The following is a 16,616-nucleotide window of genomic DNA, read 5'->3' on the forward strand; positions in this document are numbered from 1 at the left end:
TTTAATAAAAACTACGACGTTTCGATCACAACACAAGCGATTGTCATCAGGAGGAAAGTAGGAGTGGGAAAGCTCCTGAGGCAGACTGTTTTAAAGGTTTAAAAAGGGTGTAGCCCAAGGGTCATAAACGAAGTGGGGCTCGTGATGTTAATGTGATAAATGAGCATGTTAATGGGAGATCGGAGAGCGGTCTCCACGACGCAGGTCGCGTAGGTAGTTATGTTAATTGTGAAAGATTAGCATGTTAGTGCGAGAGGTTAGCATGTTAATCTGAGAGATTAGCATGTTAATGTGAGAGATTAGCATGTTAGTGCGAGAGGTTAGCATGTTAATGTGAGATATGAGCATGTCAATGTGAGAGATGAGCATGTTAATGTGAGAGATTAGCATGTTAATGGGAGAGATGAGCGTGTTAATGTGAGAGATTAGCATGTTAATGTGAGAGATTAGCATGTTAATGTGAGAGATTAGCATGTTAATGGGAGAGATGAGCGTGTTAATGTAAGAATGTTACCATGTTTTCTCATTCATTTGTACCTGATGATGGTTGCTTGTGTTGCAATCAAAACGTCGTAGTCTATGATTATTTAATTTCTTTCTACGTGACTTTACCGAAAGAACCAAAGAACAATTCCTGCATTCACGAAAGCTTCGAATCTAGTTTGTTATTTTTTGCTATTTTCTTTAAACCTATCTACGTGACTTTACCGAAAGACCCAAAGAATATGAATTCCCGCAGTCACGAAAGCTTTAAGTCAAGATTTATACTTCTCCTATACCATTGAACTAAATTATTCACCTCCGACAGTGTGCGATTTTAAAGGCAAGAGCAGATTAAACCTGCCAGTGGTTACGAGTATGAAAGGCATTTTTTCTACGTCTAAGCATTGCCTTGACCACGTTGGTGCCAAATTTCAAATTTTTCTTATCGGACAACAATAGTCGAGCCAGCAGTTTCTCAGCAACAAACGTCTGTGTGTGTGTGTATAATGTTGATGTGATTTGGTTAAGCAACAAAATTAGATTTTGTTCTCTTAGGAACCTTGTCTGTTGCTTTATAAACCTTCCAAATTTACTGAAAATAGTTTTGCTGAAATACACTTTGATTGTCACTTATATTTTTACATTCAGAAATTATGGCACTGTAATCTGCTCACAATGAAATGGAATATATATTTTCACTCGTAATTTGTCTTAATGTTTTTGTATTTTTCTAAAATTCTATCCCCATTGTGCATTTCGTGGCATGTCATGAGACAAATATTCCATTGAATTATCTCGCAGAGCAGTGCAACCCCTTAGAGAAGAGCCGTAGAAGCAGATATCAAGCAAGAGCTACTTACATCCCTTCAAGTGACCTCTGGTCCACAGTAAGGGCCAACACTTATCCACTGGCCCTGCCAGATTCCAGTAATGTTAGTCGTATGACAGTTAAACGCCTATTTTAATAACCCGGGATGGAATTTATCCATATCAAGTGCATATGCAAATAATACATTCAAAACCACGTGTTTGTTGCTCTTATCTGCCCCTGTCACTGCCTCTAGTGTGAGGTCCAGGGCCACAATGTCCAGGCCTGTGTTTATCAGCCATCTCCTTAAGTCTCTGATATCTGTGTTCGCAGCGTGTCAGTGACCTCTTATGAAAACCAGATTTACCATAAGTACAAAAATCCAGTTTTAATGTGCTGGTGTTTTTTTTTGTGTGTGTGCAGTCATTGGCCACTGGGCTGAGACGCTTCAGAGCCATGTGTGATAACTGCCTGGATTCAAACCCACGATCTCGTCGGTGCCAGCTTAGTGCCCTTACCTCTAAACCACCCAGCCACCTCTATTTTTATCTCTTTTTTTATCTTCCTAACCATCATTAGGCATCACTTGTCTGCTATTGCATAAAGGCAACCCCACAAATAATTAACTGGTTCATTATTACCACCTTCTGTTCAGTTATCCAGATTTGCTCTGCTTCCCGGATACTCTTGCTATGCTATGTCTGTAAATCTATTTTGCCAGTCCCTTTTGTGAGATGTCTTTGGTTAATTGATTATCTTAGTAATGAGTACTTTGCCCTCCGCCCCCCGATTGTTCTCTGATCCACAATGTTGCTGCTCTTGTCTGTTAGAATCCTTTTGTCATTGCGCTGGGATTTGGAAGGTGAATGACACACAAAAATAGAGCGTTCATTCGACATTTATTTTACCAATAACATTGTCTCGGTTGAGGTTATTTTAGTTTATTAAGTACAGAAGTTCAGTGGAAACTAAAGCAATAAATAAGGAACAATGTAAAGCAACAAATGCAGCTTGGCATGCAGTGTTTGTTTGAAATAACTCAATTTTTTAAGAAAACAAAAAATATTACCAATAAGGAGAGGGGGTGAATGGATTCCGGCGATGAAGTGTTGCACGAGCGGATCTGGAACTTAGACGTTTGAAATGCGAACCTGTGTTTTTTTTTCTCTCTGTCCAGGTGTGGCCCATCAGTCGTGAGATCAACTGCCAGTGCTTAAGAACCCTGTCTGTGAGTGACGACCACACCATCTGCCTGCAGCCTCAGTTGCACTGCGATGGGCGCACGATCATGTGCGCCTCTGACCTCGGAGTCATCCAGTGGGATTTCTCCAACTACCAGCGGCTCAGGTGAGTGAGCCACCTTCTCACTTACACACCCCCCCCCCCACCATCTTCAAGACTAGTCTTGAGAGTCGAGGAAGCTTTGAGGACGAACTTATTATTTATACCTTTTTTCTTTTCTTGGCATGTCTGTTTTTTTTGTCACCTTGAGCAAACTTATTGCACGTTCACCTGTTTTCAGCTGCTTTCGTGGCCGAATTATACTTTTACATATTACTGATGCCAGACGCAAAGGCGGCTGAGAGCAGGTCGGAGTGCTTTTGTCAAGGTGAACTCGATAATGAAATGCAACATGCCAATGTGTCTTAAAGAAGACAGTTTTTAATCAGTGCATACTACATATGGTTAAAAAACATGGTCGTGAACATGATTTTTTTTTACAAAAATTCAACCGTGCAAATGCATGTTTACGTATTTACGTTGACTATGTTTTGCACTATACATAGCCAACCGTGCTAATCAAGCTTGCATGGAGAGATGCATGCTAGAAATTGCATTGAGGGAGCACACAGATTTTAGAACATATGCAGGTTAAAGACATCATTCAAACAGTTAAGAATAGTAAGCGAGTTGGGCAGTGTACATGTTGCTTAAAGTTATAATGGCCGATGGTCAAGAATAATGATGGTGTGCCAGCCAAGAAACAGAACGCTTCCGAGAGAACTTACACCAAATAGCAGGAGCTCTGGATCAGTTCATGTGCATTTGTTTGCGTGATTATCGCGTTGCGGGATCAAGAGATATAGCGGCAGCTTGTGGAGGCCTTCATCAAACAGTAGATTTACCAAGGCTAATCGTGATTATGACGATTGTTTTCAAGTGCTCTGCAGCACTGCCCGTAACAAATTCCACGCTGTTCACCCGTTCTCTGCGCCTCGACAGGGTGATGAAATGTGGCGATGCACCGCCGATGTCGCTGCTGCGCTTTGGCGAGACGTTCGCACTGCTGCTGGATCAGCGGAGCCTGTGCGTGGTGGACGTGCGCTCGGAGCGCTGTGTGGGCACGTGGCCGCTGCCCTCGTACCGCCGCTCCAAGCGGGGCTCGAGCTTCCTGGCCGGCGAGGCCGAGTGGCTGCACGGCTTCGGCGGCGGCAACGACCGGGGTCTGGTGTTTGCCACCAGCATGCCGGACCACAGCATCCACCTGGTGTTTTGGAAGGGTGACGGTTGAGCGCCGGGAAGCAGTGCAGAGTAAGGAAGTGCGAGCGGTGGCTGGCAGTGGGGGGGGAGAGCCATCGGTTTATATCGGCAGTCTCCAGCGCAAGCTCTCAACGGCAATGGGGGGGGGGGTAACCCCTGAAAGGGCTATGGCCGTGTGATGTTGACAGAAGAGTAAGGCAGTTAATCCTCTTAAAAGTAAGGCAGTTAATGTTTTAATAAGCTGACCATACACACCCCTCATGCTCCTTTTAGTAAGCTCAATTATAGCCTGGGGTTCCATATTAAACAAAAGCCATTTGTGCACGTGTGTATGTGTATTATATACGCGCGCACACACACACACACACAACTATAGCTGTGACTGCTTTTAAATTTATGCGTAATATTAGCATGACCATGTTCACCCTCGTCATAACTGATAACAGCACTCTGCTGATATTTTGCCAATAAGTGAGAAGAGGAAGAATGTTGAGGAAGCCAGTTTGCAGGACATGGTGCATAAGAGCTGTGCAAGTGGTGCTCTTGTCTGTAAGAGTCTAGAAAAGGCCACTGTACCCTCTGCATGGGTCACAAGCTTATAATCTGCTGGAAGGCTCGCTGCATCAATATTGCAACAAAGGGTGCTGACTTTAGCACAGAGCCAAGCTCGTCGGTGGTGCTTCATAATGACGGAACACATTTTAACTTTATTTTCTCCAGTCATTGCGGCGCCAGCTTCATAGCCAAGCCCTGTTTGACCGAGGATTGCATCATTCTGGTCTTTGCAAGTAAGGCAACAAAAATGAAAAAAAAAAGTATTGGCTTTCTTTCATTGCGTCCGTGTCTTTTTTAATTTAATATATTTTTTATATATGTATATTTAATAGCTCGATAACAATAAAATAAATTGTACAGTTTATACGGAGTTTATGAGCCAAATAAATATGGTTATTGGCCTGTGGCTAACTGGAAGGCATCAAGTGTCACGACTGAGTGAGCCTCTGCATTGCTGCACAGGGCATATTGATGTGCAAAGTCACCGAGTGGGGAATCTGGGGAGATTTGGTTTGTTTCCCACCCACCCAAGCGGTCAACATTTGCATGAAGCACACCTTGATGCAGACGGGAAAGCAAGATACTCACTAGTACGTGCCAGTATCAGTCACACCTTAATAACTGTTTTGGCTGTTACTTCTCTATATCAGTCTATATAAAGGCTGGCTGTAATGTTGATTAATTTATTTTTTGAGCATCTCATTTATTTGACACTGTTCACGATCCATCATTTTTTTTATTTCACTCTATACTTTTGGTTGCAGCTGGGCGGAGAGTACCGTAGTTGTTTTGCTGCTGTTGAGTGGGTTTATTTTTCAACACCTTTTCCATTAATAATAACACATCTTAAAAATGTCTTGCGGAAACATATTTATGCCTTTAACCGTTAAAGCCCTACTAGACCAGAAGACATGCAGGAGGTCACAGCTTTTACAGTTTCAAGGAGAATGCTGCAGATATAATCTGTTAATTGTTCAATCGAAAGTTCCTGAATTGTCAGCGTTATGTAATATAAAACTTGAACACCTGTACAAATAAATGAAAGTCTACTATAGTTTTCTGTTTGTTTTTGATTTATTGATTTAAATGTCATTTTTTGCTTGCCATTCTATAGCCTGCCAACATATTTTGTCAGATGCTTTTTCCTGGGAACGTTTGAAATGTATAGTCTTAAATATTTCACCAATGTTAAAGGATAAACACCAAAATAAAGCTAAACGATTATATTTTTATCATGCTCAATTTCATTTTTTTGTTTGCAAATTAACTCAGTTTCTGTAGATGCGCATTGTAAAGAAATATAGACGCACCATTCATCGGGTAATCCAACAAAATATGAATGTATTTAAGAATGTTGTGTTACTCTTGGTTTTTCCCCAATGAATAAAATATATTCATAGTTTTGACAATCTCAAATATGAAATGGTTTTGCCAAGAATATTACTGGTGTACATTCAGAAAATTATCTGCACTCTGAGATAAATTCACTTATTTTTTCCTGCTTTCACCATCACCTTTTCTGTGCTGCACTCATTTCACGGCCTATACACATTTGTGCTTTGTTATCTGAGTGTAGTTTATCTCTCCTGTGCTAAACATGAACAAGGGTAATCGTGTTGGCCTCTCTCTGCTGCAGTATGTAAACATTACTAATGGCAATGCATGCACGCTTTTTTTTTACTCTTGGCCAAATCGGCAATCCTGAAGGTTTTGTGCTGGCAGTCTGCTAGTAGCCTGAAAATTCTGTTTGGTGATGACCTGGCAGTTAGTTAGTAGTGGGGGGTGTAAAATCTGTCTAATATCCGCAGTGAGGTTGCAACTGTGATTGCATTACTTTTATAGGAGTTTAAAAATCACTGTTATGCTTTCCCCGTCTCTGCACATGGCTACTTTTGTTGAGATACGCTTGAGGATGCTGCTGGTGCTGCGGTGTAACGGTTAGTACTCAGGACTTGTCGCCGGTTCTGTCTGGCGCAGCAGCTGAAACAATTTGCGAGTTTCTTACATCAACCCACCTTTGACCACCCAACAGTAGTTTGGGTACAGCGCAGTTGGTCAGCAGATTGTGTGTGATATGGCAAAGTGTGGGTTATCGTATCTCTTCCAAGTTGTCCGGCCAGCATGGAAGAGTAGGCCAGATACCCTTTATAGGGTCTCTATCTCCCTCAAGTGGAAGCCCTTCTGCCAGCATTGGCGTGAGCAATACATTTATAGCGCTGTACATCATCTAAAAGTTTATCTGATGTCCATTCAGTCGTGCGTGTTTCCTGAATGTAATGTTGAAAACAAGACTGGTCTCGTGCATGCATGTTGCTTGTTTTAGCCGTTGCTGTAAAGTGCTGAATGAACTATTGGGCACAATGCAACGTAACAGCTTGGAGGCTCGTAAGAAAGTGAGGGGGGTGGGACTACAGCCCCTCTTAACTCGGCAAATGCAGGTCAGCTTCAAACGCTGTGTATTGTTGTGCGTCTTTAACCTGATCATTCATTTTACAGAAAGCAGACGATCTGGAACTGAGATGAAATACATCTGAAAGCTCAAGTTGGCTTGCAATGTAGTTTAAAGTAGTTGTGTGTGGCCAAGAGTTGAGAGAGATTTAAAACTAGTCACGAGTTTTATCGTGCCTTTTTCATGTTGAAAAATGCACTGTTACATTTGCTTTTAAAGCTAGGATTATTATGTTTTACAGGTATTTGAGTACTGAAAGCAAATTAATCCAGAACTTCCTTGTAGTAATACATTTAATGATAACATGCTTATTACTAAACACTGCAGTTTATCTTTAGAACGCATCACTAAATGTGTGTATTCATGTACTATGTACAATTTACTGTGTATCTTACACTGGTAAAACATTTGTTTAGCGGTATAAGTTGGGATAAATGCTTACATCGTAAGCGTTTCTTGAGCAATTGAGCATATCTAAACCTATTTCTGTGTTTTTAAGTTGAATGTCATTTTGTCACTGACAATTTTTGGCATTATTTATGTACCTGACGTTGTACACTGCGGTCTTAGATATTCAAAAAGTAATCCTAATTGTAAGCATTTTTTGTCAAACAGAATTGTTCTGGGGCTCTTTATGGCTTCCGAGAATATCAAAATGACTCATGGTTAACAAGGATAAACTGAGCGTCTCTTCATCCACTAGCGCTGTGCTGTGACTGTCCCTTGTGCAACCTGTTCCTCATTAATAAACCACTCCTCTCCTGTTCCATACCCTTTATATGGTGCGGTCCTTTTAAGTGTTAATTAAAATCCTGTTTCTGAAGCAGTGCCATAATGCAGCTGGGTTTTTAAACTAATGTTTGGCTTCAGAGGTTGGCAGAGCCATTATTTTTCATAATCTTTCTTCCTTTTACTCAATGATATTTATGATATTATTACTGGCTGGTCTACCTGATTTGTGGATGTTGGTAAATTGGGTAGGATGGTAGATAAAAATGAGCAAATGTGGAAAGGGATTTTGAAAATCTTATTGATTGCCCAGATATTGAAGGATGTTACCTAGTGATCAAGTACAAAATGTGGCATGTTGATTCCAGAAACTTGAATAACCTCTAGTATGAACATGGCTCAGTGAAAATGTACCTCCGGTAGGCAATTAACACGAACATTCATTTCTAAGACGCACAGAAATTGTATATTTCTGTCTTCATTGCCTAATAAATTACAGGATACCTGTAATGCATAAGCCCAGACAATGATTCGAGTGAATTTTCACATTACAGTAATTATAGTTCCAAATAGGTAGTTAGGTTTTTGCCTTTCTGTAGCTATGATCTACTAAAAGCTCTGTTTTTTACCGGGGTTTTTTCACTGCGTATATATAAGTTTCTGAAAATACTGTGACTACCAGACACGTTATAAAATGAGAGCGATTCCAAAAAAGTATGGCCCCTTCACTCGTCACATAAAGGGTTGTTAACGCATCCACACGTCAGCAGGCAGGGTATCTCCTCCAAAGAACGGCACTTTTATTTGTCAATGTTCACGCAGCACGTTACCATCAAGGGATACCACTGTGCGTGGCCTGGTATTCTCAGGTGACCAAACTGATCCTTTCACGTACCCAGCCGGCCAAACAATTGGACACAAGTCGCACGGCTGGAGTGGATAGGTCAAAGGCCCTTTGGCAAAGCGGCTCCCAGAAGCTTAGTCGATTATGGTGGTAACCTCGATGGTTTCAACAAAACGTATGTGTGTGATGCGGATGCGGGATGGAGCAAAAACAAGGTTATCATGTCTAGAAATGAATCGATTGGCGGTGACCCGGGTCACCATCGTGGCACCAAAACCTCCATAACTCCGAAACCAGAAGGCCTATGAAGACGGGAGATGTCACTGAGCCCGATACGCACGCCAAATATGGAAATAAAAAAAACACGCAAAACACGCATAAACAAGGGGGGCTGCTGAGGATTTGTGCGTGGGAACGACTGTTTATTGCTTGTTGTGAAAGTACATCAGGATGCTGGTCTGGTCATTCCCCAGCACGTTCTGCTTCTTACGGGGGCGGCCACCCCCCTTGTCTTTGGGAGCGAGACCACTTGGAGGCAATGGCGCACCAGGCGCTCTCTTGGTACGGGCGGCGGTCACGGTCGTGCTGGCGGGATCGACATCGTGGTCGTCCTCATCGCTCCCAGCGTCGCCGTCCGGCAGGACAGGGTGGTAGTACCAGCGATGCTCCCAGAAAAAACACCTTAAACTATGCCCCAGCCCACCAATATTTTGCGGTGACCCAGGCTACCGCCAATCGATTCAAATGTTGCAAATGTAACAAGCGCAGCCTGGTAGAGATATGAATTGAATGTGCATTTGCAGTGTTACATTTGTAATTGTTAAACGAAAAGTGAATTTTTCGATTTAAAACTTTCGTGACTGCAGGGATTAATCTGCTTGGTTCTTTCGGTAATTGTTATTTCCCTTCTTTGTGACTTTACCGAAAGAACCAAGAAGATGAAAAGTGCATTCATTTAGTTAATCAGAATGGGTATTGGTGAGGTCTGGTCTTTGTAAATAAAGCACGATATAGAATAAATGGTGAAAATGTTTATTTTGTATGGTATATAAAGGATAGATGCAAGTGTTTTTTTTAAATACACTTTTAATTTATTTTACTTTGGGTCTTTCGGTAAAGTCACGTAGAACAACAACAAAATGTTCTACGTGACTTTACCGAAAGACCCCAAAAATATTAATTACTGCAGTCACGAAAGCTTCATTGCTTGTTGCAAGACAGGTATCGTGACAATGTTTATTCCCCTCGAACCCATGTGAAATACATTATTTATTCGGCATTATTAAATCATGATTTTAAATAGGCTGCTAAACAAGTGCTGTAAAAAAATGACGATCCACTTGATATTTTTCTGCCACTAAAGTTTCAGAATGTTTCACTTTACACACCGAGGTTAAAGGTGCTTGCTGCACGTGTTCTGGCAATGAAAATCATGGAAGAGAGAAGCTAAATTCATAAAGGGATGAACCACGAAAGGCTGGATGCCTTTTCCCGATTATACAACTCATTTTGCTCGTATGCGTGCGTGTTCAGCAGCAGAATCCATTCGGGAATAAGGCAGTATAACTTGTTATATAAAAGGGCAGCCTTTATAACATTAAAAGCAAGGATTGGATTTAATGTTTAAGAATTGTGCCCCTGTGAGGTAAAAGGTTGACTATAAATTAACAAGGACGGGAGAAGACGCTACCTAAAATCACGCTAAACAAGGACGCGTGGGATGGTGGCTGCCTTTTAATGAGCTGCACATCAGACAGGCAGACACGGTATGCACGGATGTCCCGTGGCATTATCTTGTAACGCTAACATTTCAACCGCAATACAGCAATTACTCTACTAATGTTGCCAAAAATATATATATATTTTTTTACAATTCAAGTTGTCGCCTTGCGGTGTTGGTCACTTTGCAATGCTCGAAACTCAAACACAAAGCATCAAGAGCACATTCTCCTCCGACCTCGAGAACACGGCGGACTGATTTTGCTGTTGGAATCTCCATCACAACCCCTAGAAATCAACAGTGACAGCATTTAACCCGGATGATACCCCCCCCCGCCCCGAATGAATCACGAAATGTCACTACCACCTTAGACCAAAAAAAAATCAGCCTCGCTTTCAGCAGCCTCCCCTTCAGAAGTTGCCTCGAAAAAAGGCAGTGAAAATAGGAAAATTTCCTGTTGGCCTTGTCTGAAAACTAGTCATGGCAACGTGAGGCAGTGGAGCCCACTCACCACAGATATTGGCGCTCGTCCACCAGCCAGCCGATCACTGCTCTCCGCTGTGTTGGGGCAGCCCTCCACACGAGATCTCTCCACGCTAGCTCAACGTCGAAATCCGCCTTCTGTGTATGGGAGTTTAAACGTGACACCTGTAAAATGGTTCAGGAACACCTTGTCCAATCCAACTGGGGGCAGGGGTGGGGAGGGAGAAATTCCTGAACGGGGCCTCATTTCGCGCTGAGGCATGATGGGACAGCTTCGATGGTGCAGCACGAACATCCCGAACGAGAGCCTCCGTCACCGACTCCCACTTCTTGGATTCGAGAGCAGTGCTCCACCATTCGCCACAACCGAAGATTTGAATGGTCGATGCGGTCATCGTCTGCACGAGTAGACAATGAAAGGCGACCTGCGGATCCTAAATCCAACCAGGGGACCGACTGCATTGACAATTCCCCCACTACCCCTATTCATGGTCGACATCACAGACATCCACAACATCACCGGTCAGCCATCGCGTGGCTCAACAACGTCGACATGATCACCATCCTCCACCACCACCGCGATTCTAAGGCGCTCCATTCAGCGCCATTGCATTCTGATATTTGGACAAGGAATACTCGCAAATCGAAGGGCAGAATAATGAAGTGGGTTTAGTCTCTTTAGTGTTTCATGAGCTGATCTGTGAGCAGTGCCACAGTAGTCGAACAGTGGTAGATTGATAGCTTCTACAATGTGCAGGCGCTATCGAATGGGGGAAAAAAGTTTGTTTCTGTATATATATAAAAAAAAACTTATTTTTGATTAGAGTTTCGTTGAGATGCCATCAATATTGGGTTGGAATGTAAGTTTGGAATCAATCAGTAAACCACTCTGTTCAATGATGTTGTTTCTGATATCCGTAATAGATGAATGGAATGAAACTGGATTTTTTGTTTAAGCTGCACGCTTTTATTTTGTGATCCAGGTCAATGTACCTCACAGGACGAGGAGCTTACCCTTGATTTGTTTTTCTGTCCCTTGTGTTGTGCGCACACGCGAATACTCAATACTTGTTTTCACTGTTGGTATGAATTAATCATATCCTTTGGCTGTACGTTTTTGTTAGCGCGGCATGCACCGAATAGCACGTTTATCATCACTGCAATCTCTTTGTCCTCGAACCCTGTCTGTCTCCTCTTTGTTTGTCTCTATCTCTCGTGCTGTCTTTCGTTCCGTCTCCCTGACTGTCTTTTTATTCGTCTCTCTGTGTCTCCATATATTTTTACGTCTGGTCTGTGTCTATCGCTCTCCTATTTCCTTCTTTTCCCTCTCCCTCCATCTGTAGCCCCTGTGTTTCTCTGTCTCTCTATCTCCCTCTGTCTCTTTGTCTCTCAGGCACCTTGTCCTGTCTTGCTTTGTCTCTTGATGTATCCACCTACCTCTATCTCATCTCTGTTTCTCTCTCGTCTCTGTCTTATATCCCTCCGTCTCCACTCCCGCACACACCACGTGCTTACAAGGTGAGAGGTTTTTTTGTTGCAGCTCCTTTCCCCTGCACTCCCATCTTTTCTTCCAACAGCATGTTTATGTGGCCCATGGTGAGTCATTTTTTTTCTTCCCTAGATTTGGCCAGAGACTAAAGGACAGCTTGAATTTTGCCAGCATTTGAAGCCGATATATTTGGCACATCCCTGGTTTAAACAGGAGCCCGCGGAGCGGTTTTGTTTATTTCTGTTACGAAGACTTTTCCCATCATTTACAGAATTGATCTTTGGAACAGTGCAGGATATTTTGCATATACGTTCAGTATGTTAGCTTGTTTGGACTGAGGCTTGGCTGACTTGAAGGCGTTAACCTTCAAGCAGAATAGAGGCCGACCGAAATTCGGTTTCGGTTTCGGCGCCGAAAGTTGGTAAATGGCCTCTTTCGGCATAGTTTATGTTTCGGCCGAAGCCAAAAAGTTAACTTTCGGTTTACTTTCGCCTTCGGCCGAAAGTCAATTTGTAACTTTCGGTCTGGTTTCGTTTTCGGTCGAAACCAGAAATTCAGTTTCGGTCGGCCTCTAAACCAAAATATGACCAGGCCCGCATCCCCTCCTTAACCACCTGTTCTCCTGTCACCATAACTCCACCAACGCATTTCATAACCCCACGATGTATTGCAACCATTGTATGTACAATTTGGGAATTGTTGTAAAGCGTCTTCGATGCAGGCGCTGTATATAGATAATATGAAACATTGCACGGGGGGGAATAAAATGCAAAGTCCACAATGTATAGGCATGGTGGTTGGCTGTAGGCCAGAACATGCGAGCGGCAAGAGCAAGGAAGGTTTCAGCCACGTACCGAGCTTTCTCTGGAAGCAGAGCAAACAGTTACTGGCACGTGTCTCCCCATGGGCCACGATTGCAAGAGGCTCTGAGGGGAAGGTTTTATTTGGCTGGCGGCGAATGCGATTTTGTATGTGCCTTTGCTGACCTAAAACTGTCTGCCTGGTACGACTTTCTTTTGAAAGGATTTAATTGAAAATTTCCCATATTATCTCATTGACTCTCATGGCTTAATGCACGCAGATTAAAGTAATTGAAAATAGTTACTTCGTTATTTCCCTTTTCCCGATGTAATACGTGTTAATGGATTGTGGCAGGAATTTATTATCTTAAAAATTCACTTTTTCCCCCATCCGTTGGATGAACAGCTTCAGAATAATGTCTAGAGCCCTTATATCTAAATAATTGTGTTGGCCTACACACGGGTGTTAAAGGGACTCCTGCAATGGAATAGAATCGTGGCAATAATAGTGGCGATAGCTGTAACGCTTATGACATTAATGGCTCCTGAGGCCAAATAATTATCCAACCCAACTCGTTCTCAACAGCAGATTGCAGTTTTCACTTACCACTGTTATAACCATTGATGGGATGGCATCAAGCCTTGTGCGTAAACAGAACAGGATGTGAATGCTATCTCACTACAAATGTACAAATGTGAGACTGCTTGTTACATACGTGTCAGTATATGCGCTAGCAGAGTCGGAACTGAGCTCATATGGCGTGTTGATGCTTCTAAGAACGAATTCAATTTATAAAGGTATAATTTTGGCAACAATTAATTATAGATAATGTAACATTTCTCCTTTCTATTGCCGTACAAGCTTAAACACTTAAACTGTTAACAAGGCTTAGGATTCAACAAGAAATTGTTGCAAATAATTTCAACTTGAACTGTCTCCATGTGTATTCTTAGTTCTTTCAGTAAAGTCACCACGTAGAAGGGAAACAATGAAATAAAAATATAAAACAATACAATTCTCACGACGTTTCGACTGTAACACAAGCAATCATCATCAGGTGTGAAAACCCCAGCAAGAAAATTTGAAAAAATGTGGCGTTTTTTTCAAATTTTGTCTCCATGTGTCTTTGTGTAAATCTGTGTATGGGGAAGGGGAGGGGGAGCAGTGAGTAGCGGCACTGCTACGAATTCCAGCGTCCTAAGTTGTATTCCTTGCCATGGCCAATATCATCCATGTGTTATCTTCAAAAGGTGATGGGCCTCTCCAACAATTCAGCCTTAAATTAGTATCTGGCGTGGTGTGTAAACATAAACACTGGGGAGATAAAGACGTCTGGTAGAAAACATTTAATTTTACCAGGTAAAGCCCACGAAGCTATATAGCTCTTTTTCAGAAGCGACCTGGCCACAAATGATAGCCCAACGAAGCGGCTTATCACGTGGAAATTTCCATCAGCCAAATACTCTTAACAGGTTTCTAAATGTGGAGGGAAAAAAAACGGGAGGATCCTGAGAAAAATATGCGAACTGCAACTATACAGCCGTCAGGTTGGGGATCGAACCCACGGCCTCCTGTGTACCAGGCGATGTAGTTAACATCTCCTAGCCACCGCGGGGGTGGTGTGGCTCACACCACACCTGCCACCTTGCGCACAGTGACTGCCGAAACAGATGCTCGCTGATAGCTCTTGCCCCAACCGTGTATGTGTTGGCTGTACAGGGGGGATCTTTGTACATCTGTCTGCGAGTTGGCTTGGGGGAATGTTAATCTGCTGTTAAGGTAACACGTGTGTCAATGTTCTGCTGTGTGTATTTTACAAAATACACCCCGTGAATTTGGGGTGCAGCAGTGGCTTTCACGCACTCCTCTTTGGACTCACCGACCCAAATTCTATTTCCGGCCACTCCTGACATTCGTGGCAAGTGATTGAGTGCCCAAATCACCATCTCACGTCTGACCAGCATGATGGTGAAGTATGGTTAAACAACCCCCCCCCCATGACCAACACAGCCTGGGGAAGGCCTTCATCCAGCAACGGATTGACAGAGGGTTTTAACGCTACATGCCAATCAGGCAAATTAAATATCTCAATTTTAATTTCAGTTTGAAGCGGGCCCTTTTTTTTCTCGTATCAAATTATTTCGTCGCCGCTGTCACACAAAACCCCGCTGCACTGCAGCGTGGCAACGTTAAACATTTCACGTGGGCCGTAGTATATATTGATTTATTTCGATGTCACGAGGAAAGAAACGAGCATTGTGTGAAATTGCCGAGTTGCCATGGCAATTTTGCAAGTATTTGCAACAAGCCTGCATTCTTGTAATTCGCATATTCGTGCGTTATTTGAATTCGCATATTCCTGCGTCGGTCGTGCCTTGTTATTCCTATCCCCTGTCTAACTGCCGAGTGAAGGGCTGAAACTGTCCATTAAATTCCCAGCAGTTTCTATGGATTCTGTGATGATGCATCAATTCAACAATGCCCATCGTTTCAGAAATGTCTTAAACTCGTGATATATGCATTGACTTGCGTGGGAATGAATGCTTTTTTCAATTCATGCGTTGTACCGGCCCGAAACGTTAAGCATTCAGCAACAAACAGCCTTGTATAGTGCTACCAGATAAGAGTTTACACTATTCTTGAATTTAGCCAAGACAAGAGAGAGGGTGGGAGGGAATCCCAAAGTCGGGCAGCGCAAGAGAGTAAGCGGATAGAGATTAGAGGCCGACCTAAATTCGGTTTCGTCACCGAAAGTTGGCAAATGGCCTCTTTCGGCATCATTTCCGTTTCGGCCGAAACTAAATATTTTACTTTCGGTTTACTTACCGTTTTCGGCCGAAACCAGAAATTCACTTTCGGTCGGCCTCTAATAGAACTGTGCTGCGACCCGCAGTGTGGTGGTTGAACACAGCGTGGATGAACAGAGTGTGGAGTTGACAAAGCTGTCTTGTAGACCAAGTCCTCAACACGGGTGGAGGATCAATGAGTGGATTGCATCGCGTGGCGCAGTGCCGCTGTGCTGAGCACATTGCACTAGAAGCCCCAGAGTGTAATTGCCTGCTCTTGCTCACTGCAGAAGTCAGTGATTCATCAAATGGTCCTGGATCTCTCCCCACTTCATCAAACCCGCACTGACTAGCGTGCTTAAGGGGCCGTCCATAAATGACGTCACACGATTTTGGTCGATTTTTGACTCCCCCCTCCCCTCCCTTCGTCACACGACGTCACGAAAAGACAGACCCCCCCCCCTCAAATATGACGTCACAAAGCTCTGCCCCCCAAAAAAAAATAATAACACATGCTTCAAATCGCTTTAAACTATTGTCATTGTAGTGCGTGTTTAATGTGGCGCTGCACTCTGATGTTGTAGGAGACAACATTTATTAAAAAGTATTATATTTATTTAAAGTTGCGCATTTTGATATGACGTCGCATTTCTCACCCCCCCCCCCTCGTCACACATCGTCACGAATGTCTGACCCCCCTCCTAGGTGCGTGACGTCATTTATGTACGGCCCCTATGGTCAAACGACGTGTAACGCGCACGCAGTGGAAAGGTCTTCATCCAGCAGTGGATTGACAATGCAATGTTCTTGAAAGCTAAGTAGGATTGCGCCTAGATCGCGCTTGGATATGCGGTTACCATCGAGAACAAAAAGTCTGCCATAGGCCTATGGGATACATGGACGGGGAGCAGAGGGCAGTGCATCAGCAACCGTTATTGTACTCTACTATGTTCTCGCATCTATGGCCCCTTGTCTTGACCAATCTTGA

At 43.1% G+C, this 16,616-nt stretch overlaps 1 protein-coding gene across 2 annotated transcripts in view; it reads left to right on the top strand.

The window, feature by feature from the left end:
• FBXW2 (F-box and WD repeat domain containing 2) overlaps window positions 1-7,545 on the top strand; it is a 128,142-nt gene extending 120,597 nt beyond the window's left edge. For both annotated transcript variants that reach the window (XM_032958970.2, XM_032958971.2), the window contains exons 7-8: window positions 2,469-2,638; window positions 3,515-7,545. In XM_032958970.2, the coding sequence (XP_032814861.1) occupies window positions 2,469-2,638; window positions 3,515-3,803 (459 nt within the window). In that variant the 3' untranslated portion in view covers window positions 3,804-7,545. The remainder of the gene's footprint in view (window positions 1-2,468; window positions 2,639-3,514) is intronic.
• Window positions 7,546-16,616: the final 9,071 nt, after the last annotated feature.

The sequence above is a fragment of the Petromyzon marinus genome, chromosome 22 (genome assembly GCF_048934315.1).
Source record: "Petromyzon marinus isolate PM22_M1 ecotype Great Lakes invasive population chromosome 22, UKy_Petmar_22M1.pri1.0, whole genome shotgun sequence".
In the NCBI taxonomy this organism is placed as follows: Eukaryota; Metazoa; Chordata; class Hyperoartia; order Petromyzontiformes; family Petromyzontidae; genus Petromyzon; species Petromyzon marinus.